At 39.3% G+C, this 26,115-nt stretch overlaps 2 protein-coding genes and 2 long non-coding RNA genes across 5 annotated transcripts; 2 read left to right on the top strand and 2 right to left on the bottom strand.

Annotated features, from left to right (window-relative positions):
• Nucleotides 1-391: 391 nt before the first annotated feature.
• On the bottom strand, nt 392-2,940 carry LOC119031179. Its single transcript, XR_005078545.1, has 2 exons — nt 2,806-2,940; nt 392-887 (listed from the first exon to the last, which is right to left on the bottom strand). It is a non-coding gene; the product is annotated as an uncharacterized LOC119031179 (long non-coding RNA).
• Nucleotides 2,861-11,493, top strand: LOC119031177 (solute carrier family 22 member 5-like). The gene is made up of 10 exons (XM_037119473.1): nt 2,861-3,923; nt 6,460-6,563; nt 6,672-6,826; nt 7,544-7,715; nt 7,899-8,025; nt 9,014-9,114; nt 9,317-9,531; nt 10,195-10,377; nt 10,690-10,825; nt 11,203-11,493. Exons 1-10 carry the CDS (start codon nt 3,516-3,518, stop codon nt 11,279-11,281), a joined length of 1,680 nt encoding a protein of 559 aa, XP_036975368.1. The 5' UTR covers nt 2,861-3,515; the 3' UTR covers nt 11,282-11,493.
• LOC119031178 lies at nt 8,027-18,444 on the bottom strand. 2 transcript variants are annotated; one of them, XR_005078544.1, is made up of 3 exons: nt 18,150-18,444; nt 9,384-9,982; nt 8,027-9,029 (listed from the first exon to the last, which is right to left on the bottom strand). It is a non-coding gene; the product is annotated as an uncharacterized LOC119031178 (long non-coding RNA). The 2 variants fall into 2 exon arrangements; XR_005078543.1 differs by having other exon boundaries at nt 17,203-18,444.
• On the top strand, nt 16,017-25,356 carry LOC119031176 (solute carrier family 22 member 4-like). The gene is made up of 10 exons (XM_037119472.1): nt 16,017-16,424; nt 18,469-18,572; nt 18,659-18,813; nt 18,995-19,166; nt 20,393-20,519; nt 22,578-22,678; nt 22,795-23,009; nt 23,970-24,152; nt 24,334-24,469; nt 25,105-25,356. The coding sequence occupies exons 1-10, from the start codon at nt 16,017-16,019 to the stop codon at nt 25,181-25,183; spliced, it is 1,680 nt and encodes a 559-aa protein (XP_036975367.1). The 3' UTR covers nt 25,184-25,356.
• The last annotated feature ends 759 nt before the right edge of the window (nt 25,357-26,115 follow it).

A 26,115-nucleotide genomic window follows, 5' to 3' on the forward strand; every position in this document is an offset into this window, starting at 1 on the left:
CAAAGTGAAGAAGGAAGCATGATATTAATCTGTCTCTGTGGGTGTGATTTCACTCTGACAGCTGCTAACGTGTACCCTCCTGCACTTAAAGCAATAATTCATATGGAGGTGAGAAAAACATTCAGGGGTTATGCAATACATTATGTGGCTGGAAAAACAAGTCATGAAGCAAGGTCACAGGTCACGTTTGACAGTTACATTTGAACATGGCTGTCTAAGATTTCAATTCACATGGACTTCTCTACATGACGTACAACATATCCATCACAAAACACTCTTTTTCCAAGGATTCCTGGAATGATGTTTCCTTTCATAACCCGTTGCACAATGACTGTACTTCTCTTCTTTCTCTACTTCTATAGAAAAGATCTAAATCTAGAAAGTCCATATATTTGAAAGCTCTTTGCAACACATCAAACTGTGCCTAAGCTCTAGAATGCTCTACAGTATGCAATGTAAATGTCAAATCAATTGCAGATCGGTTCTATTTATATAGCCCAAAATCACAATCACATTGCCTCAATGGGCTTTACAATCTGCACAGTGAGACGACATCCTCTGTCCTTAGACCCCCGATTCGAGTAAGAAAAAACTTGCCACATTGAGGAAAAAAAAACGTTTAACAGGGGAGAAAAATTGAAAATGGAAGAAACCCAGAAAGTGCCACAGAGGACGGATCCCTCTCCCAGCTCAGACAGACAGGCAATAGATGTCACATGTACAAAAAAAGAGCAACAAAATCACAGTTTACAAATTGCATTTAAATTGCATTGCTCTGAGACAAATTTTAAAGTATGTTAAGTGTGTGGATCCAGGAGATGACTGAGCAGACCTAGGCATCGCCAAGTGGTGCTCGACCCACACGACTTCCTCTCCACTGTGGTGACCTGGAAGAGGGCAGGCCACACAAGATGATTAGCAGTAATCATCAGAAAAGATGAGCGTGAAGAGTCATCACATTTTACAGAAATACAGATATAAGGAGATAGTAAAACAGAGGAGAGCAATGATCCGGCAGAGCTAAGGGTATGATGAGCCATATGCAACAATATGTGAGGCAGCCAGAGCCAGGAGCAGTAGTATTATCTTAAGAAATGCATTGTGTTCTTTCTGATAGGTAAGACTTTAGCCAGGCGAGAGCCAGGCTAGAGATGCCAAATTGACTTTCAAGTCGGCCTGACAATGTTCCAAGACACATGGTATCAAATGCAGAACTGAGATCAAGCAACAGAACCACTTTAGTAAGGGCAGTTCTGGTGGAATGACAGGCACTGAAAGCTGATTTAAAAGGCTCCAGGAGATTATTATTTGGTAGGTAGCCTGAAAGTTGCTGGGACACAACTCTTTCCAAGACATTAGAGAAGAAGGGAAGGTTGGATACTGGTCTATAATTAGTTTGAGATCCTGGGTCAAGGTGTGTTTTCTTAAGTAGAGGCTTAACTACAGCAGACTTTAACAATTAACAATATTTAACATTGCAGGTCCCAGTGCTGGCCATAGATCCTAGTTCCAAGTTTATACAATATCACAAGAGAGATCCTTTCAAAAGTGTTAGGAGCTGAATCTATGACTGAGAAACAGTAGAGGGATGTTTGTTTTACAATCAAATTTGCCAAAAAAAAAAAAAAAAAGCCAGAGATGAAGAGATCATTTTGGTAATCTCATCAATTCTATTCAAAAAAAAGAAATCTGAGAAAAAAATTGCATTAAAGGGTGCACAGCTCACAGACTGGTTTTGAATAGATTGAGAATTAAGTACACTATCACGCCATGCAAGATAACAAACATCCAATTTAGATTTTCGCCATGCATGTTCCATATTCCTGCAGGTCCGCTTGAGATCTCGGGTTTCGTCAGTAAACTAGGGAGTAGATTACTTTGAACGTCTTGTCTTGGTCGAGACAGCTGCCACAGAAACACTGAGAGAAACAAGTACTGACAAGTATTTTTTCACAGGTTTTCTCACAGTTGCAAAAGGAGCCAAGATCCCAGGCAATTTTTCACAGTGTTACCACTGAGGGAGTGCCAGAAAAGCTTTGTAAAGAGGGTCAGAAGGCTTATATAAGTGAATACTGACATTCCAAGTAATTTGGGCTCTTATGTGTACAAGTTGAAAGAGCCGCAAGAAATTCACCAAATTCTTCTAAGAACTGGTAGTGAGGCCCTGGAAGTCTGTAGATTACCTCCAGGTGAAAGCCTGTTAAACTGGACAAGGCCATTTAAAACCAGAATCTCAAATGAAGTAAATTTTAATATCCTGGTTGGAAGTTAAACTGAACATAAATGTGTAGATTAGAGCAACACTGTCCCCAGTTTAGTGGCATGAGGCACATGCGCGTAGTTATAGTCAGGAGGGGAAGCTTCATTTAATGGCAGAATAGGATAAGGTTTCAGCCATGTTTCACATGTAATCAAAACATTAATCAGTGAGGCTTTGGTGGACAGTGATCTAATGAAGCCAAATTTGAGCGTTTTAATCTCATTGGAGCGGCAGTTTCCATCGACAGGCCATTCAGCGGAGTTCATGGTAGATCATTTAGGAATTGGAAGGGTGATGGGAGGATGATGGGATGCAGTAGTGATTCGTTTTGGTATTGTATTATGCAAGGCTGTGTAAGGTTGATAAAATAGCGGCGCCGCTGTCTGCTCTCACGGGGGGGAAAGAGGCCCAGTTACCCACTATTGTGCATCTCATCATTGCCCCTCTGGGGTAAGGGACCTGGCAAGGCTTCTTTTGTGATCTGGGACTGCTTTAGCCTCTTTGTCTGGCCCCAGCATACAGCAAACACAGCCTGGCGAAGCTACCTTGACGTTGCGGGTGACGGAGTCTCCTCTCTCTAACGTGTGGACTTTAACCCCGTCAGCAGCGGCTGAGGAAGCAACAGAACCAGCAGAACTAACAGCCGGGCCAGCGAGGACAGAAAACAGGACCTGACTGGACTTGCTCCTGCGCCCTTTCCCACGCCACGACAAACTCCACTGCAGCTGCTGATGTGACTAATGCTCAGGCTGGAAAGCCATCGTAACGCTCGTCTATCGAGGCTGTGTTCATTTTGGTAAAAGGCACGCACCATTAAACTGAGGTAGGATGAGGAAAGCTAACCGGGCAGCCACGGGCTACCCAATAACAGACGATCAACAAAATACGGACACGCTTTAAAGGCCTAAAGTCAGTCACGGTACAAAATCAATGGGACTGTGAAAGAAAGATTCAGGAATCGAAGAATAAAGAGCTAAGACACGTAGACACAGAGAGAGACACAGTAGACAACAGCTTCTGATCCCACTGAAGTTCCAAAGTGGGCGTCATAAGAAGCAGCTTCATTTAGATTCATGTGTTACCAAACCCCCCACGCTTCTGGAACCCGAACCCACCGTGGTGACTTATAAGCCTTTCTCAGAGCTGTAGTTCACACTCTCCTCTGAGCCTCTCACTATTGAAGAAGTGTCTGCTTATTTTCCCTCCTCTCTCTTTTTTTCTTCTTTTTTTGAAAACTGATAATTTTGGTTAAGTAATGGGCAACTTAAAAATTAGAGACTATGACAGCATTACATCTTTTCTTGGATCTTGGGGACCCTTTCAGCTGAAGATATTTTTAGCCTTGGCCGTCAGCATTCTCCCGAATGGTTTTGTTGGCACCTACGTAGTATTTGTAAGTGATACGCCATCTCACGAGTGCTACATCCCCGAAAATTACAGCATCAGTGAAATGTGGAGAAATGTGACAATTCCAATGGAGACAGTCGATGGCACTAAGAAGCGCAGCTCTTGCTCGAGGCTTAACCTGGAAATTGTAAGAAACTACTCCCAGAATGATTTCATACCAAACGTGGATGTCAATGTGAGTGAAATTCCCTTGGAGAGTTGTCTGGATGGCTGGACGTACAGCAAGAAAATCTACCAGTCAACTACCGTCACAGAGGTGAGTGAGAAGATATCTACGGAAGCCGAAAACAGCCATAGATTTTTATTTTTATTTTTTATTTTTTTATACACTGTTGTCTCGTGATAACGACTTATTATCTCGGTATGTGTATCATCGGCTCATTCAATTATTCCATTTAATCTGGCAAACGAAAAATGAAAAAAATTGTCAATATTTCGTTTTTCTGTTTTTCTGTATGCACCAAACATTGAAAACGGGTGTATATTTTCCTAATTTCAGCCCAAAACGGAAAATATAATAAACAAGGAAACCAAAACGAAATAATGAATCTAATTTCCATTTTCCTTATTGTTAGACCACTTCCCACTGTACATTTCTGCTGTGTGGCCACGCTGAGCGCATGCTCAGTGTATAGTCTGGTACCTCTGATCGCTAATTACGTGTTTAATAAAGCATTGGGGGGGGGGGGGCAGTGCAGCCAGCCGTGGTTCACGTTTGCTTGGTCAAATCAGCCGCACCTTTTTATCACTGCACAAATGCACTAATATTTACGGTAATCGGACTGAACCCGCACTGACTGTTGGCCAGGCTGTAGTCTCACAATCAGAACCGTGAAACGTGCAAGACTTTTATTCCCCGAAATAAACTGAAGGTATCACGTTAGTATTCTTCCGGATTTCAAAGTAAAGGACGACATGGTGAAAAAAACAAAAACAAAACCAAACAAAAAAACATTCTTTCCATAAGTAGTTCAATATTCATATATTGCTGATCTTAGCACTCACTAGACTACTTGCATGCATAATATGAAGTACTTTTACTATGTAGTTTTTGAGTAATCAAGTGTCAAATCCTAAACAGAGACCAAGAATAAGTTTTTTAAAGTTGTATCCATGGCCTTACATGCTTGGGGTGTTGTTATGACTGGAAAAAGACATACTCATGGATCCAAGTTTCAGATTTGCACAGTGTTGGAGGAAATACTCTGATCGTTTACTTAACAGCACAGACTAATAATACAAGTACATTGCTACATCAAATTTGGGCAAAATACTTATTCTTGTCCTCTGTTAAGGATTTTGACAAAGTATTACTCGAAAAGTACACAGTAAAAGTAATTGATATTATTCATGCAAGTAGTCTAGGAAGTGCTTAGTTCGGTAGTAAATTAATCTTGATCTCCTTATTGAAAATAAGTTTTTATTCCACGTCAAAGTTGGGTGTAATGTCCTTAATCTTGTTCACTGTTAAGGATTTTGATAAAGTATGACTCGAAAAGTACACAGTAAAAATACTTCATACTAGTTAAGCAAGTATTCTAGGAAGTACTTAGTTCGGCAGTATATGAATCTTGGATTATGGAAACAATGTTTTTTTGTTGTGTGTTTTTTTTTTTCTCACGTCGTTTTTTACTTTGAAATCCGGAAGGATAAAAAAACAAAAAAAACAAAAAAAACAAACAAACAAACAAACAAAAAAAACAGCTGTCCGGAATTGCGTAGGAACCTGTTTTTGTGAATGAAATAGCTGGGGGCGGGTTGGTAAGGTAAGGCTGAGTGGCCTTGATGCCTGCTGTGTCTGAAGCTGACAACTGTGGGCCGAACCGATGCATGTCTCTCATAGTTATCATACCATACAATGCCAAATAATAGTCGGGGTGTTTATTTGTTTCAATCACTTAACAGACCAGGCGGCAATTTGGGACCAGGCATGTGCCTGCAATGCGCACTAGCGACAAAAAATATCTGCACCGGGGACTATCACCATGATGTTACGGTACTGCCGGGAGTAATCACTGTAAAAGTCTTTTATGTTTCATGGTTCTCATGCCAGAGCGCAGTCTGACCCGTCAGAGCGGGTTCAGTAAGATTACCGTAAATGTTAGTGCATTTGCGCACTGAAAAAAAGGTGCGGCTGATTTCAATAAAGGAAAATGGAAATCAGATTCGTTATTTCGTTTTGGTTTCCTTGTTTATTATATTTTGGGCTTTGGGCTGAAAATAGTAAAATAAACTCTAATTTTCAATGTTTAGTTCACACAGAAAAACAGAAAAACGAAATATTGATTCGGTTTTTTTCGTTTTTCGTTTGCCAAATTAACAACCTTTGTTATATTGAGATAACCAGACAATAAGTAGTTATCACGAGATAACAGTGCATAAAACAAAGAAAAATCCATGGCCGTTCTCGGCTTCCATAGATATCAGTTATCTCCTCAAAATGTTTTCAAGTTTTCCACAAAATTGAAATTGTATTTAGAAGTTAGAAAATGGTATTTTTACCAAGGCCAAACTAAGTTAAAGACCCAGAGTGTATAGGTGCCTAAAGTATCTATTTTTTATTTTTATTTATTTATTTATTTATTTAGTTATAATTATTTTTGTACCTTTCAACTTACCATGTGTTATCGATTTGGAAATAGTGTACTTATGTATACTTTTTGTTTATTATTCACAGCTCTGCTGCAATTGCAATGAATAATAAGATGAGTGCTGGTGCCAGACAGTGGATATAGTTACTGTGAAATATTGATGACTAACATAGTAAAAAGACAAATGTGTTGATTTTGCAGTGGGACTTGGTGTGTGAGAACGGATACAAATCTCCACTGGCCACCTCCATCCATTACATCGGTGTGCTAGTGGGAACCTTTCTCTCAGGCCAGATGTCTGACAGGTACTGTACTTTACTGTACTGTACACAACGCTGTCTTAAACACTCTAATTTTGCTGTTAGGGGTAAAGAAGTCACATAATTAACTCAACTCCTGTGTTTGTTATGCAGATATGGGAGGAGGCCGTCACTGTTTCTCATGATGGTTCTGCAGACCGTGGCGATCGCAGCGCAGATATTCTCCCCGAGCTGGGAGGTCTTCAGCTTCATTTTCTTTTTCGTGGGTGCGGGTGGATACTCCAACTGTATCATTGCATTTGTGCTGGGTACGTTTTCCAGAAAGGATTTCTAATGGGGAGAATTTTAGACTGCTTATTGTGTTGATTATGTCTTTAGAGCCCATTGACCTGAAAACAGAAAAAAAACATCTGTAATATGGTTTGAAACTTAATGGGGATCCTAGTTAAAAAAAAAAAAAAATACATACAATGTATTGGTGTAGTACGGAGCCCCTAAAGAGACATGGGGGAAAAGAAACAAAACATAAACATTTCTTGTGCACAAGGGAAACTTTTTCAGATTGACTGCTACACGTGCCCAAATTATGCGTGACAAGCAGTGGTATCCCTGGGCCTGGGATATCGTTTGAAAAGGGAAGCTTGATAGGTGAATATTATTCATTCATTGAAGTGTAGTTACGGTGAATTTGGACTGCGTCATGATTAGGACTCACAATGAGGATATACAGAGCACACTGGAGACAGTGCCTCTGTAGTGTAGTGTAAAAAGTGTGCGAGAATAGAATACAGGTGAATTCATGTAGACTGAATCTATGTTCATAGAAAATGTTCAGTGCCTGGGTGGGCCTGGGCCAAAGTAGGTCTGGTTGGTAAAAGGGCTGGAATTAGTGTTTAACTTTGAAAGCTGCATCCTTGGTGTGTCTCCCATCTCATACTCTGTTACTTTTTGTCATTGATCTCGCATGAAATTTGTCTGAATAGTACGGATTGTTTTTTTTTTTTCTAATAATTTACCACCTTCAGGTACAGAAATTCTAAGCCCAAAAGCTCGAGTGGTCTTCTGCTCTCTTGGGGTTTTTATGGGTTCTGCTTTGGGGTACATGGCAACGCCACTTGCAGCTTACTTCCTCCGGGACTGGCGGTTGCTGCTGATTCCCATGGCTGCCTCTAGTCTGATCTACGTTCCTCTATGGTGGTAAGAATAATTCTATATTGTATTCTACACAGCAGCCTTTACTTGCTTGTTATAAGTGAGAATTCTCCTCAGGTACCACCAGTGCAGACTAATATTTACTGAAAATCTCTGCTCAGTTTGGTTTGTTGTAGTTTGTCCTGCATCTCTGTGTGAATCTGTTGATGATATGTTTTAACTCTCAAGGTTAGTCCCAGAGTCTCCTCGCTGGCTGTTTAATCAGGGAAGAGTGGAGGAGGCTGAAGCCATACTGAGAGAAGCTGCCAAGGCTAATAAAGTAGAGGTTCCAAAGGCCATTTTTACACAAGAAGAGGTAAATCAGCTCATTTTTTATCTATGATATGAAACACAGCACAGCATAAAATAACATGACATAATGAAACATAACAATACATAACAAAACACAAAAGAACTTGACACAATACAACGCAACTTGACACAATGTAATGGAACGTAACACAACACAACATAACACAAGACAACATAACATAACAACATGACAGGACATAACGTACTCTAACGTAACACAACATAACATGCCGACATGATGTTCCAAAATGTTTATCAAATTGATATAGCTTTAAAACCATTTGTCCTTTGTAGCAGTGTTTGTGTTGCATTGACTCACTGTTGCCCGATCTTTGAGTCAGCACAACAATTAGCGCAAGCAGCAGTCAGACTAAGACCAAACATTTTAATACATGGAAGGAGTCTACATACAGTTCATTGGATGAATGCATGGCAATATATTCTAATTCTGCATCAATAATTCAGTACAAAATATAATGAATGCACATTTGATAATGCAATGGTAATATAAACTTAATTATTTACTACACTATTTGAAAAACTGCAATAATTGGTGTATTTCTGAATATATAACAAATATATTATTGAATAATTGAATTATTCAATAATGTATTGCAATTAGATTAAATACATTTTATTGACATAATTAATGAAAAAATCCTGGAGTGTTAATGGGTTGAATATGCGTATATGAAAATATATTTGTTTTATACTTAAGCTCATACTTTCTGCTGTATAAGCTTCTTGCTCAGGTGATCAAAATGTGTTATGTTATTTATTACATCTATCTTGCTTGTACAAATTCAATACAAATCAACACCATCAGTCTATGGCTGCAGATTTGTCCTGCTGTGTGTTGACAGCGTGCCGCTCTGCATCATTCAGACAACAATATGATTCCCGACTGTTGTCATGCTTCCATGTTCCCTTGTCTTTGGCAGGGCTCATGTTTTATTGAACTCTTACAACTGTTTTTATCGTGTTTTTCACAGATTGAAGATGCACTCACTATGAAAGACAAGAAATACAACATCTTAGTGATCCTGAGCAGCTGCAATGTCCTTTCTGTTACATTGCTGTGTTCACTTCTGTGGTACGTCTATGATTTCCTCACAACACACAGTAATTGCTGTACACCAAAAGTCGATTAAATCAGTAATGGTCACACTTCAAACCTTCCTCCACAGCTCATGCCCAAATTGAAAAAAAAAAAAACCTGTTAGCTATAAAAGATAGTCACATCTAAAAAATGTTGTTAACTGTCCTATTTGTCTTTGTTTTGAATGTTTCTGCAGGATCATCATCACCATTAGTTACTATGCATTACTTCTCAACACATCAAACCTGCATGGGGACCCTTACCTAAACTGCTTCCTGTCTGCTGTGGCAGAAGTGCCAGCTTACATTATGGCTTTAATACTGCTGCAGTACTGCTCCAGGCGCTTCTGCCAGTCATCCACACTCTTCCTTGGCGGCGTTATGATCTTCTGTGTTCACCTCATCCCAATAGGTACATCTGAAATTGTTACACTTCGTTGTAGGTAGTTGAACAAAAGCACACAATGAGGCAGAGAGTAGTGTGCAAGGTGATTTATCTGAGAAGAGGTTGCTCATGTTGGCGCTGGTGTTTAGCGTGGTGAGTCGCTGGGACTCAGGTGGGCACACGGCAAGGCTGCAGAGAGCTAGGTTGCTGGAAGTGGAGCCAGTGGTAGTTGGACATGCTGGTGATCACTGGAGATAAAGACATGTTAGATCCCCCAACGACAGAAAGAAAACAAAAGTAGTTACACTAGAAGGCAATAACGCCAGAGCCATATACCATGTCTGACTGATGAAATCATCTGACAGAAAGCGCTGTGAAGGCCAGAGCTTATCAGCAGGCGCTGATTGCCAACCTGCTGCAGGTGCGTGTGTGTCAGCAGCTCCGGTGAATGGAAAGCTCCGCCCATCTCAGTGCACCTCTGCAGGCACAGCAGAAGGCAAAACACAAAAATCCACCAGAGTTATGACAGACTGTGACAGAAATGCTTATATATCATGTATATCAGTTCACAATCTTATTTTAGTGTTTAATGGACTTTACTTTTTACTTACTTTTGAAATTATTATTGTTATTATTATTGTAACTTTTTTCTTTGCTATAATAAAAGTTATTATTTTTTTATTTCCTCAGATCTACCTGCTGTGTCTGTGTTTCTGGAGATGTTGGGGAAATTCGGCATGACGTCTTCATTTTGTATTGTGTATGCCGTTTCATCAGAGCTCTTCCCCACTGTTATCAGAAATACAGCAATGGGATGTTGCTCCATGGCTGCTCGGATTGGGACCATCATCTCCCCCTTCATCGTCTATCTGAGTAAGTATATTTATCTGTATTTCTTTCTATTTTGAGCTTTTAGCTGGTGATAAGGTTTGTTTCTTTGACCAAAATAGCTGCAGTTGTAATAATTTCTGCAGTGCTGCAACAGTTAATGTTGGTCAAGCATCAGAAAATGAATCAAAACCTATTTCAATAATCATTTAATTACCTTGTTCATTTTTCAAGCAGAAATACAAAATGTTCTCAGGTTCCTGCCTCTCAGATGCACCAATAAGCTGTTCAGGTGTCAGTTTTTCTAATGTATGTTTTTTCCTCACTTCTTGTTGTATTTGTGGATTCTTTTTGCAGGACAATACTATCAGGCACTTCCATACATATTGATGGGGAGTTTGGCCATTTCTGGTGCCTTCTTATGTTTGCTGCTGCCAGAAACTTTTAGGAAGCCTCTGCCAGAGACCCTGCCACAAATGCAGCAGATCTGTGGGTGAGTTTTCACACTGAGGCAGGCTGCGAAACTGAACTCAGTGACGCGTCTGTCTCTTGATAGATCTCCTCTACCCTGTTTCAGTGCAATGAATGCAGCATTTCAAATGCATCCAGAATTCATTAATGGGTGAAGAACGAGTAACTTCAATGGGAAATTAAATCAGTAACATTAAACTGTACTCTAAATGTTTTTTTCTGGTTTTCATAGTGACAAAGAATGTGCTGATCCTGTTCGTGCAGGATTATTACCATTTATTGCTCTTACATGTGTAACATGCCAAGATGTGTGCATTGTTATGAATCTGTAGTAGAACAATTCACTTTTATGTCTCTGCTGTTACACTAATGTTAAATGTCCTGTATATGTCCAAACAGGAGAAGAAGAAAGCAAGAAAAGGAAGCTGAAAAAGGAGAGAGCACTGATGAATATCAGTGTAAAGAATCCAAATTATAGTTGGTTATGATTTTTGTTTTGTTTTGCATAGATTTTTTTTTCCTTGTTCTTTGTTAGTGTCAAAGGTTCTGTCATGGATGACAGTGGTGGACAAAGACTGTAACTAGACAACATCTGTTCAAATGTCCCAATTTACAACTGCCTTTGTATCCTACTTTACTTACTGTAAACACATTGCTTGCAAAGTGATCATTAAAAATGTTTCAAATGAATACTTTTTAAGTGCTGTGACAATTTTGTGTGGAATTTCTCAACTCTCAGCATGTTTTAACCCGTCTTGCCTTCTGTTTTCAACTTTTCTATAAATGACTGCTCTCGAATGGAGGGACAAAAATGGTGTAAGCGCTTTTCACTTGGCAATAGTTTCACCCTTGTTGTGGAGGAATTGTGTACTTTTTTTGAATAAAAGTCAAAAGTAATGTCTCTGCAGGGCTTGAAGTCCACAGGTGTCATGCCGACAAGTGCCTGCACGCCGGGATCTGCATGCCGCTAGTGGGAACGTGCGCAACAAATGCAGTAGTAGGCTACGGGTCATTCATTTTAGTGATTTCTACGGCAAAATGCAGTTTGAAAGTATTGACTTGTTCTTTGTCGGTTTAACGTGCGGTAATATAAGTATATATTTATATCAGGAGCCCATTTTTACTGATTTTGTAGATTTGAGAGATTATGAGAACATTCTTCACATTTCTTAAGGCAGCCTTTTCCCTATTCTTGATCAATTTGTTCTGCAATCAGATTTTCAAATGTGTAGGCTACTACATTCATAGACATATATGGTTACATTTGCTCAATCAAGTCAAAGCTGATAAAAAAATAAAGTGTGTGTGTGTGTGTGTGTGTGTGTGTGTGTGTGTGTGTGTGTGTGTGTGTGTCAGGAGAGGGGGTGTATGTCAAAGCTGCTTTGAACTTGCTAAGATATGCATCCCTGGCTGTTTAAGACAGATACACTGCTACATGTATGGAGTCCATGTTCATATGAATAAACACTTCTAATTACAATGTGTCTAACCTCATTTGAGCATCATCATTGCATACAGAAACTGTGATTATACAGCTATTATTGAGTTTTTCCTTCTTTGTGTTTCACTGATGGTCAAATGAGGTTAGAGAATTTGTAATTAAGAGTGTTTATTCATATGAACATGGACTCTATGTCATGCATTCTAGTGTGGTGGAAATTTCTGTCAATAAAAGAGTAAAGTCAGATCTGTCTTTTCGGTAAGTTTAATCCAACCATCTGCAGATGGACTCACCACACAGTCAAATTCATGAGCTGAGTGAATGAGCCCCGAGTAAAGGAGTGTTCACAATTTTATACACAGATATCAACAAGGTCAGGGGAAGAGACAAGCACTCTCGGTGCCAGCAGTGATTAAGCTACACACACACACGTACATACGACTATCCCAATCAGACAGGCTTTTCATCGACACAAGACGTAAAGTTAAAACTTCATGACGCATGACCTGGGACTCTGTGCAAAGCATAAAATTATCAGACATAAAACATAAGACAAGAAGACGACTTTCTATCTGAGTTTTGGCTGGTTCGTGACTCTGTTACAATCACATAGGGCAGAGGTTAGGTGTTCATGCATTTGCATAACATATCAGTCACATGAAGCAAGTTAGATAGATGTCTTTAAGAAATCATATTCAACAAAATAGTTCAAAATTCATCAACCCATAATGAAAAGGAATTTTTCCATCACACTAGCTCATGCAACACACACCCATTTTAACATCAGAAGATGGCCTAAAAATCCTTAAAACTAAAACTGTGATGATTTCAAAACCGTAAAAGATTTTAAAAAGCTGAATACTTGCCCAACAGTTAAAGGTCTTCTGACTCTTTAAAAGGTGGAATGGTGTCTGTAGCTCAAAGTATGAAGCACAAGAAGAGGTTGAAAGTCGATGGGTTTTGAAGAGGATTTGAAGATTTTCCCATTTACTTTCCATTCACACTAGACTGCGACCAGAGCGCCACCTATTGGCCAATTTGCAACAGATTTTACACACAGCCTCATCAATCCAGGGAACACAATTATGAAAATTTACGTGATAATTAGACAGTATTTTGTAAAGATATGCAAGATTGTCTGTTTTCAACACAATGCACAGGAAATTGTTGTTTTATGTTTTTTGTGCGTTTTATGGACTTCCTTTGATAACTTTTTGTCAGGAGGGTTTGAAAAAGTAGGTTTTTCATTTGACATGATTTTGCGAACGGAAAGTGGGCGTGGCCTACACCACACAATTCAGCTGAATTGAGGGAATATGTAAATATTAGGTTTAACATTGTGCACATCTTATGTGGGAGATATGGGCTAAAAACACTTTTGCATTGAACATAGCGCCACCTGCTGGTCATTTTTGGTGTGTAAGTCATTTCCATAAGTGTTATGGTGTGGGCACAGTGCCAAATATTAAATTAGACGGCCACCAGAGCGCCACCTAGTGGCAGATCAGTAAACCCTACCTCAGCTGTCCTCAGGAGGGTGCTGACAATAATTGTACAAAGTTTCGCATTAATCCGACGAACCGACATGGAGATATAAATTACTTCAATTTAAAGAGCGCCACCTCGTGGTCATCGCCTAAAATTTTGCACAGGGGCTCAGGGGCTCATGGGGAAGTAGGAACTTGAGTTTCATGTCATTCGACCACACCAATGTGGAGATATGCATCACTTGCTGTTTTGAATCAAATATGCATGAAGTTGTTATTTAATTAGTTGAGTATTGTTTGGCCTATCAGAATTCTTTTAAGTAATTTTTGTCAGGAGGGTCCATAGATGCTGTGTGCCAAGGTTCGTACTAATCAGTGAAATCGCCTGGGAGGAGTTTGAAAAAGTAGGTTTTCGACATTTTGCCAAATTGCGAAAAAAAAGTGGTCAGCAGAAATGGGCGTGGCCTGTTCCACGAGATTCAGCACAATTCACTGAACATGTGCGACAAAGTATATGGGAGTTATAAGCCAAAACACACTTCCCTTGATTGTGGCGCCACCTAGTGGTGGAAATTCAGGATGACAATGGATTATAACATTTTTCGCCAGGTGTGACTTATATTCCAAGTTTGGTGAGTTTTGGGGTATGTTCAGGCAGTGAAAAATGTGATCAATTGGGAGAAAGAAAAAAATCCTTCGAAAAACAATAGGGACCTCGCAGGTTCCCTGCTCAAGCCCTAACATTGATATCCTTCAACATGGGGGGGGGGGGCACACCCCCCAATACATAAAAAAAATTCAGGCACAGGATATTTTCCTGCTTCAAGCCCTGTCTCTGTGAAGACAGATATATTTATTTCATTCACAAGAGAGAAGTACTCTCTGTGGAATTAGCAATTTCTGAGTTCTTCAGTGTCTTGTATTTTCCATCTGTCTGTGCTCCTTCCTAACAAATCTCCATTCTCATGCCTGACTGGACTGGTTGCTGCAAAAACTTCAAGAATGGTCTCATAGCAAGACAGTATTATAATTTCATTAATGTTTGATTATTTTGATGTGATAGACACTCTGTTAACATTCAGTTATTTAACGAGCTTCGACTCTCAACAACAAGGACAGTGTTGTGTTGAATAACAACAGCATGCACAATCAGCGTCCAATAGTTAAAATTACAAAAAGAAAGAGAAAATGTGAAAGAACAAAGAAAGATAGTTAAGAAACCCCCAACCCAGAACCAAGCCACAACCCCGTCAGATGAGCATATTAAAAAGACTTGAAGTGACCAGGAAAGTGAATACAATATCTTTTTTTATGGTCCAATTTAGATAACTGATATCTACATCCGAGCCTGCACGTGAAAGGAGAGTGAGTGAGGCTTTTAGTGTGTTGCAATCATTTTTTTTTTCCGCTGCTGTAGGAAACACCTGATAAAGCACTCTTTTTTAAGTGTTTCAAGCTCAATTTGAAAAGTGTATTTAAGTGTGATGGGTGAGCAAGACACACTGTTGTCAAATATCTCAGAGGCTAGAGACTGACGTAAAATTAAGTGATTCCAATGGAAACTACCTGGAGGAGACTGAAAGTGAAACAGGTTGATAGAAAACATCTAAATCTAAAAAGAAAATACTTGAGAGCATTTTGTTGTAGAACAAAATGTGCATACACTAAATTTTCGACTGCAAAAATTAATCTTCAATTGGAGTCTGATTTAAGAAAGTAAGATTCAGAAAGTATAGTGTAGGCTACGTTTAAAAGTTTTACTACACTGAAACAGGTTACAAAGAAGCTCATGTGTAAATGAATAAACTGTTGCCCCTGCTTGAGCCACAAGGTCTTCTTTATCTTCTAACCAGCTTCTGAGAAAAATAAAACAGCTCCAGCATACTGATAATATTTCACCTCTGCTCCTGCTCGACAATGATCCAGGGTTTCCTGGAATGATGTTTCCTTTCCATAACACCTTACACAATGACTGCTTTTCTCTTATTTCTCTGGTTCTATAGAAAACATCTAAATCTATAAAGTACATATATTTGAAAGCTCTATGTAACACATCAAGTTGTTCATTAGCTAAAGTCGAGTTAGACTATTTTTCCAGAGTGCTCTTCAGTGTGGACTGTAATTGTGTAACCTCCCAGGATTATAAAGCCTGAACTCAGCTTGATGGCTCATAAGCCTGTCTCAGAGCAGTAGTTCACACTCTCTTTTGTGCCCCACGGTTTTGAAGACGTGTTTGCTTATTTTTCCTCCTGTCTTTTTTAAATATTGAGCTTTTTGATCAGATAATGAGCAACCAAACCATTAGAAACTATGACAGCATTACGTCTTTTCTTGGATCCTGGGGACCCTTTCAGCGGAGGATTTTTTTAGCCCTGGCCATCAGCATCTTTCCGAATGGGTTTATTGGCATCTACATAGTATTTGTTGCCGATACCCCACCTCACGAGTGCTACATCCCGGAAAACTACAGCATCAGTGAAATGTGGAGAAACGAGCTAATTCCGTTTGAGACAATCGATGGCATTGAAAAGCGCAGCTCTTGCTCTAGGCTAAACCTAGAAATTGTTAGGAACTACTCCCAGAATGATATCATGCCAAACTTGGATGTGAATGTGAGTGAAATTCCTCTGGAGAGTTGTCGGGATGGCTGGACGTACAGCAAGAAAATCTACCAGTCAACTATTGTCACAGAGGTGAGTGATAAGTCATCAATTAACTTTAAATGCTGTTTTTGTTTTTTACAAAGAAATGCTACTGTCCAGTTATCAGAAGCAGTTAATATTATCAAGTATACTGTCTGTGTGTATGAGTTTGCATAGTTTGTATTCTTAATGGTGTGCAATAGTTAAATGTTTTAATATAATGTCACTCAAGTACTGTACTGAAGTACAATTTTGCACAGTACTTTTACTTTACTTGAGTATTTCCATTTTCTGCTACTTTATACTTCCACTGGGAAGCAGTATTATGTAGATATTGACATTTAGTACAATTTGAGGCCCCCCCACAGTTTCTGATTGCAACACTACTGACAAAACCCATTACCTCATAAGAATCTTATGTCTTATATATTAACTTGTATCTTGAAGTAAACATGTATGTAACTCTGTGATCCTGTGCAGAAACAAGTGAGAGAGACAGAGACACCATTTACCCTGTCACAAGATGCTGAACCATCAAAATTATTCTGAAGCTGTTATTTTTATGTAAAAAAGTTACGTAATGCTGCAGTGAAAGTTAATGGACAGCCTTTCTCAGATTCTGAACTTTCAGAATGAGAATGCAGACCACCATCATCAATCAAATTTAAAAAGTGCAGTTTTTTGTACACATGTTTAGAAATACATATGCACATGTAATATACATAACTGTATATGAGAAGCATCATGAAAATGACAAACTTTCATTTTGGTATGCAGCCCTGTTTTTTATAATGACAAAGAAATCATCTTGAATCAAGTTAATACTTACCACATATACAGCACACGATATCTTTACTTTTACTCAAGAAAGACTTTGGGTCAACTTTTATTGTTTAATGATACACCCTTGTTTATGGTATGTTTATATCTCCTTAAACATATCATAACAGGCTGGGAGACACATTTGTGATTAAGTCTTCTGTTATGAGCGTGATAAGATAGAGAAGTTCAGCCAAGGTAAAACAGTCTGTTCATTGCAGTAACTGGGATTTCCAAGATGTCAGTGAAGCATAGAAGCTTTCCAGCCTGTCAGTCATAACAACTATGTTTGAAATAGCATGCATACGTTTGGGGGGGAGGGTTTGTTTTTGTTCCTTCTAGTTCGGGAATAAAAGTGAGAATACAAGCGGTAGGATGTTTATTTCTTCAGCTCTGACAATTAGGTCAGATTTGGTGCAATGCTAAGGCATATATAATAGGGCCTGTACTAATCATAGCTTCCTTTTTTTGTTTGAATTTGTTATCACAAGTCAGATCTATGTACATGCTGTCTGCCTTGTAAGCTTGGGATGGGCATGATGCAAAATACAGCATTAATATAAGAATATAGACCTGCTGGTTCTGATTTTGCTATCTTGTCCAGCAAAACTCTGTGTGATGCAGAACCAGTGAAATACCAAGTTTTTAGGGATTACCATAAATGGGTCGAACTGAGATTCAGAGAGCACAGTGTATAGTTAACAGTTTTCTTGTTTTGGTGTTGCCGCTACTGCTAGCACGAAGCTATTGATGACATTGTGACCAATACAAATATGACTGATGCTATAGGCTATGACTGCTGCTGCTGTAGTCTACAGTGTATTACAGTGTTACATCCCTATCACCCTGGGGAACAACAACAAGTGTCCCCTACATAGCATCCTGTAGGCTGAAAATAATAATTAACCCCAACCCCAGCCTCATAGCTAACAGTAAAAACAAACTAGCAGCTCTTACCTTATTTTTCAGGGAATTAGTAATATTTATGCCAGGACCTTCCTCCTCACTTGCAAAACAAGTTCCCCACCACATTTTGCATTGGCATGGTTGCTACATCCTGGGTTTAGTGCCATCCAATTTGACTCCTATTAATTTAAAGAAACAGTACCAAATTGAATATTTGTGCAGGCACTGATTAGACTTTGGATACTGTTAAATAACATTGATAAAGTAATTTTACAGCTTCAGTTTGTCATTTAGCTTATATCTCGCAAAAGATATCTACGTGAGATGGACGTTGCTAGTTGTTCATTTCTAAAATGTGTTGATTTTGCAGTGGGACTTGGTGTGTGAGAACGCATACAAAACCCCACTGACCACCTCCATCCATTACATTGGTGCACTAATCGGATCGATTCTCTCTGGCCAGATGTCTGACAGGTACCGTATCATATTCACAACTGTCAAAACATTTGTAGAGAACCTTTTCATCACTTACTCAGCGGCAACCTGCATTTCTTACACAGATATGGGAGGAGGCCGGCTCTCTTTCTCATGATGGCTCTTCAGACTGTGTCCATCACAGCGCAGATATTCTCCCCGAGCTGGGAGGTCTTCACCCTCATTTTCTTTTTCGCGGGTGCGGGAGGCTTCTCCAACTATACTATTGCATTCGTGCTGGGTATGTTTTCTATTAAACACTTGCATTTTCTTGACAGTGGCATATGGTTGCATATGATCTCTCTTCCTCTTTGTTGCTTTGTCACATGAAATGTGCCTCAACAGAACCGACGTGCAGTGCAGCACCAAGAAACATGGGTCTCAGACTTATTCTGATAAGTTTAAATTTATCACACCTACAGGTACAGAAACTCTCAGCCCAAAAGCCCGAGTGGTCTTCTGCTCCCTCGGGGTGTTCATGAGCTCAGCTGTGGGGTACATGGTAATGCCAAGTGTGGCTTACTTCCTCCGTGAATGGCGGTTGCTGCTGATTCCCATGGCTGCCATTGGCCTGATTTACATTCCTTTATGGTGGTAAGAATGAGCATCCATCATATTTCAACTTGCCCTCACACAGCAACATATAGACATCTGGTTTAAGTACAAAATCTGTTGTTAACAAATGTATCACTTGCATTTCACTGCACATATTGTTGTTACCTTGCATTACCTTGAACTGTTTTATTTCACGTATTGACCCATAACCTCGCAGTTTAAGACACATTTCAACACTGAATTATAACCTGGCCTAAGTGTGAACTGTGACTTACTTCTGAACAGTGAACTCGCCGATATATCAGAAAGTGTTTGTCGGACCATGCTTATCTGGTGTGGGTACACCAAAAGACATCTGGCCATCTGGATATTGTTTTGTGAAATATCCGTTTTTCGAGGTATCTCTGAATGTGCTATAAACTGCGACTCACTGTCAGTCTCTTCAGGATGAAGTTGGCCTTTGAGCTAAAATTGGTTACTCTTTGCTAGTACTACTTTATTGAATTACACAAAGACAACCCTCAAAACACCATCAGAAAGTAATTACTGTAGTTAATCAACCTAAAGAAATAGATATTTTTTTTTTTTTTTTAAAAATGAGGTGGTTAACTTCTGAGTTATTGTGATGATGTTTAAAAACATTTATAATGCCAGAACAAATGTCAAGAAAATGGCACATCAGAATGTATGTCTTTGTTCCAGGAAAAAGCTGGTGCTGGGCTCTAGATGACATATTGTCTGTGCTCATTAATCCAGACTGCAGCTTTTGCACTGCAGTTTATATGTTGCTTGGCCCATGCAGGGCTGACTTCAGGAAGCATTCTCATAGCAAAGCTTAGGAAAGCAGCTCCCAGCTGCTCTTTCATTAAAGCCTTCTTTGTTTTTAAAGAACCCCCATTCAACCCTGAAAGCTTGGAAGTGTTTAGATTTCCCATCAGGCAATACAGCACAGCTCTCTCCTTTAATCTCCCTTAACTGCATGGACACAGCAATCCTGCCACACAACCAGACCTCAAATGAAGAAGCATTAATAGCCCTCACCTGCCCTTATAAAGGTGGGGAGCTACCTCTGACCCTACCTGACAGAGCAGTGCTTTAAATTTAGATGCCGGCCTTCACACTGGCAGATTATTAACACCCCCACCGCTGTCACATGTGCAGGGCGACTCTGGGGATAAGCACTGTGAAAATGTGTGGCACTGATTCAACAGTTCTGCTTGTTTGTGTGAATCTTCTGACAGTGTTCCTGTGTTTTAACTCTCCAGGTTTCTCCCAGAGTCTCCTCGCTGGCTGCTCTATCAGGGAAGAGTGAAGGAGGCTGAAGCCACACTGAGAGAAGCTGCCAAAATGAGTAACATCAAGGTTCCACAGGACATTTTTACACCAGCTGAGGTAAGTTTTGTCAGTTACTTTTTATTTTTCTCATATTATAAACATACACGACATGCGCCTCAGCCATTGTTTTCAGTTTGACAGGAAACTCAAGCCACTTAAAGCTTTGTTTTTCAATTAATTTCAAACAACCTTATTTGTCCCTGCAGGGCAATTCAGTTTGCAGCCTCAAGTCACATAGAAACATAGAAACAACAAAAACACATACAGCATCCATTCTGTCAGTACCACAGGTTGGCATAGGCAACTGGAGCTAGCAGCAAGTAACACTAGGAAATGACTAATGAATAAATATACACAGTAAGGCTCTCAAGTTTACAATGCTTGGCCTGTGTTCATTCAGCTGTCAGCAGCATTCAAAAGCCTGATGGCCGAAGTAATAAATTAATTTGCAAATCTGTTTGTCTTCCTCGACGGGGGGCAACAAACAGAATTCCTGACTGAGGATGTGGTCAGGATGACTAATGACCTTTCTGGCTTTCTGGATAACTCATTTTTTTCCAGATGGAGCTTAAGTCTATTAGCTGGACTCTAGTGATCTTGGAACAGACTTTGATAATGCTGCTGAGACAGTTCTTCTTGATTAAAGATTGATAAAAGTTACACAAAATGCTCTTAGAAACATTTAAAGAATTCATATTCCACAGTAGATGGATACGTTGTTGGCCCTGTTTAACAAAAGACTGTGTTTTTGTCAAACTTGAGTCTGGAGCCAAACATTGTGCCTAAATACTTGTATGTCTCCACAATTTCTACATTTCCCTCATGAATAGTGCATGCATGCAGGATCAGGACGGCTCCTCCTAAAATCAACGCCATGACAAAGCAAGGAGATGCACACAGGACACAATTAACTAATTACTTTGTAGCATCTTATTTGATTTATAAATAGTCCGCTGAGAGGCTAAGCAGGCTCCTTTCTGTGACTCGTTGAATGAAAAACTTTAGTCCAATTCCAGATATGTTTCTTGGGTTTATTAACGAAAGTTATGATCAAAATCAAGTAGAAAAATGATGGTCAAAGTTACATCAAAATTACGGTCAAAGAAAAAATATAGGGCCTCACTCAACCTTCTTTGTCTACTGGAGCACCCGCGAACAAACTGCGCAGGTGAAATAATGTGGAGGCCCAACCCACTTCCTCTTACCTCAAATCATAACAAGATGACAAAAAACAAACAACAATAGTAATAATAATGATGTGCACTGCCTAAACAAAAATAAACAATCCAAAACAGATGCACATTTTGTCTCCTACATACTTATTGAAGGAAAAGTAACTCTAAAAAGTAACCTAAACTAATCACGGCGTGTGTAGTCAGTGGAATCAGTTGTGTAGGTGAATGCATGAGTGGAGAAGTCTGTGTGTAATGTTGTAAGAAGGGTGTACAGAAACCCAAATGCCAAACAATGTGTCTCTGGTAGGAGAGCAAAACTGCTACTGAGCTCCAGGAGAGAGTTACCAGCACCCAGACTCTCGCAGCCCAGGTGGTGCCAATGCTGCTGCCGACCCTGCTGATGTCAGAGGAGGGAGAGAGAGCAGCACAATGCTACAAGTGACAAAAAGAACTGAGAGTGAATTAATAAATCACTCTCCAACCAGCAGATACTTTCAAGTCAGCATCGAGTGTGCTGTGCATGAAAAGAAATAAAACATAAAAACATGGGCAACAAAATAAAAACAATAAAACAATAAAACAATAACAATGTTAAAACTATAAAAACAATAAAACACTAAAACAAGAGCAGAGTCTCATGCTGGGTTGAAAGCCGAAGAATAAAAATGGGTTTTAAGATGAGTTTTAAAAATGGACAGTGAGGGGGATTGTCTGATATGGAGCGGGAGGACATTCCAAAGTCGCGCTACAAATGCTGTTGTGTCACGATTTAAAACAAGCTGTAACCGGATGTAATGTCCAGTACAGATCTGTATGGCTATATGAATAATCTGTGTCTATGACAACATGCTTTGTGTTGACAGGCTTTTTTTCATTTCTGCACATTCATGGCTGGCCCTTTTTAGGTTTAATTGTGGCACCTGTTCTTGTTTTTCCACAGATCGAAGATGCACTGGCTATGAAAGACAAGAAATACAACATTTCTGTTATCCTGAAAAACTGCAATGTCCTCTCTGTTACATCACTGTGTTCTTTTCTGTGGTGAGCCTTAGATTCCTTCACAGAATTTACACCTTCCTTCCCAAATTAGAATCAGAAAATTTGATTTACTTTTCCCATCCCATGTGTATTCATGTGCTGTTTGAATGTCTCCGCAGGGTCGCCATCACCATAAGTTACTACGCTTTAATCCTCAACACATCAAACCTGCATGGCGACCCTTACTTAAACTGCTTCCTGTCTGCTCTGACCGAAGTGCCGGCTTACATTATTGCCATGTTACTGCTGCAGTACTGCTCCAGGCGCTTCTGCCAGTCATCTACACTCTTCCTTGGAGGCATTATGATCCTCTGTGTTCACCTCATCCCAATAGGTAAAACTCAAAACCATACTGCATATTGATCTAGTCTCTGTTTCAGCCACGTTAGCAGCTCTTGAAGGCTGCACTTTGCCAAAGTTGTGTTTTGACTTAAAGGATAATATGACAAATATTTGCTAATTCGTGATGAACACAAAGGCCCAGTTCCTGATACATGCCCATTAATGTTGCTCCAGGAACATCACTGCAGCTGACCAGCCATGTTTTTCTAACATCATAACGTTTCAAGTGGAAGGAGTCATCCTTTGTAGCACATGGTTTATGCTGTGAAAGGGTCTGTTTCAACCCAGTGAGATTTATCTGAAACTTAACCAATGATTTTGTGTCCTATACCAAACCAAACTGTGAAAGAAAACTGAAAAAAAACGAACAAGCAGGAAATAATAAATAAATATGGTGGGATTAAAGATAACAGTATAACAAAACGCTCCCTGCATGATAGACAGCCCAGCCCACCATACAGTGCATGATTTATTAAGTCGGCAGTTGCAGTGAAAGGAAGGGACCAGCGTTTCAAGGTTTTGTTTCTGGGCTTTGGTGAGTGTTAAACACCACAACACCACCCAGTGATTGACTTTTTAGTTTTATAACAAACTGTGACAAAATGGCTGTACCAAATCCATTCATTAGATGCTGAGACATGTCACTCAAAACAATAAATGTGAACCCCAAGAGGGCTCTGGATGAAAAGTCAGTAGAGGATCTCTGAAGTCTGTAGGATTTATCCTCTGGGAACCATGATTGTCTCTACAACATTTCTTGCCATTCCAACTTATAGTTATTTGATAGTTTGTGTTCATCAAGGTGGTGAATTGATGTACTGCTAAAAAAAATGTTTTGAAATTGATCTATTTTCCCTCCTTTAATGGATAATAATGGAGATATTTTCTGTGAATATCGTATGACTTTTTAGTGTTTTTTGTAATTAAGGCTATTCCTTTGTTACTTCCTCAGCTTTACCGGGCGTGGCTGTGTTCCTTGAGATGTTGGGGAAGTTTGGCATCACATCTTCATTTTGTGTGGTGTATGCCATTTCATCAGAGCTCCTCCCCACTGTTATAAGAAACACAGCAATGGGATGTTGTTCAGTGGCTGCTCGGATTGGAACCATCATCTCCCCATTCATCATTTATCTGGGTAGGCTGATATTTAGTTTTCTATTCTGAGCATTTAGAAAGCAACAAAGGAATTGCTTTTCAATATAGCTTTCAATATAACTGTTTTTTTCCCCCATTAAAATGGTGACTTCAGGACAGGTGTCAGTCAAATTACATTTTCCCATCACTTGTCATGTTTTTGTTTTTGGCTTCTTTTGCAGGACGATACTACAAAGCACTCCCATACATACTGATGGGAGGCTTAGCTATTTGTGGTGCCATCTCTAGTCTCATCCTCCCAGAAACCTATGGAAAGCCGTTGCCAGAGACCATATCACAAATGCAGCAGATATGTGGGTGAGTTTTGCACACTGGACATAAATGTACGGCATGATCACGGCACACTGTTTCACAACCAGCACGGATGCAGCCGCTGCAAAGATCATGGCTTTATGTTTGGCTTAATACCTAGCTACCAGCAGTTAGGATCATTACTACTGTAACTATATACTATAACTACTAAGATGAAGAATGAAGAGAAACAAGAGGCCATCTTGCGATAGGGACCTTCTGCAACACCAAATGGGTGTGTATGGTGCAAGGAAGTTACCAAATGCAAAATACCATTTTAAAAAAATACCTTCTAAACTACTTGTATGATAAACCCACTTGAACAGCAATTTTGACCTCATGGGAATGTTAAATAAGCTCTCAATACAACTATGACATGGAGAAATGAATGAGATGCAAATACATTTTTCAGTGCCGGTAGTTTATTGACAGACACAATGTGGTAATGTTAATGAACAAAGGCCAGACATAACAATAAGCTGATTACCATTTTCCCTTGTACTGTTTAATTATTTTAATGTTAATAAGGTAATATTAAATATCACAGTTTCTAGAACTTTTGTCAAATAACCAGGATCAATGTGAATACATGTATTGATATTTTTGACAACACAAAATTGATGCTGTCCCATTTCAAACAGGATACGAGGAAAACAAGAAAAGGAAGCTGAAACAGGAGAGATCACCACTGATAACCAGAGTAAAGAATCCAAATTGTAGTCAGTTCTGATTTTTTGTTTGTTTGTTTGTATTTTGGTTTTGTTCTTTAATGTCAAAGGTGAAATGACATTTATGGTCAGACTGTCCCATTTTGTGACTTTTTTTTTTTTTTCACTTCAACTACTTTTATGTATTTATGATTGAAATGTGAAAAATGAAAATTCTCAACTCTCCATGTGTTTTTGTGTGTCTTGGTTGTGTGTGTGTGTTTTTTTAAAATTTTTTTTATGAGGGGACCTTTTTCCTACCATAAAAGAAAAAATGCTCATTAATTTTATTAGTATATGATTAAAATCCATTGGATTAAGATTAAATGAGACACCACAAATTGTAGCGCTTGGCTGCTGAAGAATTAAAGACATACAGGTCACCTTATACATCCTGATGCTATGTATCTACTGATTTTATTAATTGCCATTTTGATTTGTGGTAAACTGACCTCAGCCCAGCAGAACTGGAGTTACTGCAGCGATGTTGCAGATTCTGCCTGAATGTTGACTGATATAAAAGTGAAACCACAGACTGCACTGACACACGAGCCAATTGGTTTTCTTCAAGCTAACTTCCTTATGGAATAACAAAAAAGTGTATTTTAACCTCTATGTGAGCTCTTAATTGAGGATCAATATCCCGTAGCCTTCAATGATATCTTGAGGGTCTTGAAGCAAAACTCAAATTTGCAGCCATATGGTCAGTGGTCAAAGCTCTGTGTTGTCCTGAAGTCTTCACCATGAGACCACGAGGGAGTGATGAAAGCTCTCGCTGAACTCGTTTGTGGGATCTGGGAGGAAAATGTCGAGATGTGGGTTAAACTTTGAACATTTGAACAAGTGATATCTCCTAAAGGTACAGTCGGACGGGAGCTCTGAGAAAATAACTGATGATGTCATAATGATGTGATAATGATATAAGCAAGGTCAGGCACAGAAAAT

The sequence above is a fragment of the Acanthopagrus latus genome, chromosome 13, assembly GCF_904848185.1.
Source record: "Acanthopagrus latus isolate v.2019 chromosome 13, fAcaLat1.1, whole genome shotgun sequence".
NCBI lineage: Eukaryota > Metazoa > Chordata > Actinopteri > Spariformes > Sparidae > Acanthopagrus > Acanthopagrus latus.

Bases quoted from the DNA above. Each gene is read 5' to 3' on its own strand.
- LOC119031177 (XM_037119473.1), top strand. From the start codon at position 3,516: ATGGGCAACTTAAAAATTAGAGACTATGACAGCATTACATCTTTTCTT. The intron at 9,532-10,194 runs GTACATCTGAAA...TTATTTCCTCAG, and splicing joins TGTTCACCTCATCCCAATAG to ATCTACCTGCTGTGTCTGTG. The intron at 10,826-11,202 runs GTGAGTTTTCAC...ATGTCCAAACAG, and splicing joins CAAATGCAGCAGATCTGTGG to GAGAAGAAGAAAGCAAGAAA.
- LOC119031176 (XM_037119472.1), top strand. From the start codon at position 16,017: ATGAGCAACCAAACCATTAGAAACTATGACAGCATTACGTCTTTTCTT. The intron at 22,679-22,794 runs GTGAGCCTTAGA...ATGTCTCCGCAG, and splicing joins TCACTGTGTTCTTTTCTGTG to GGTCGCCATCACCATAAGTT. The intron at 23,010-23,969 runs GTAAAACTCAAA...TTACTTCCTCAG, and splicing joins TGTTCACCTCATCCCAATAG to CTTTACCGGGCGTGGCTGTG.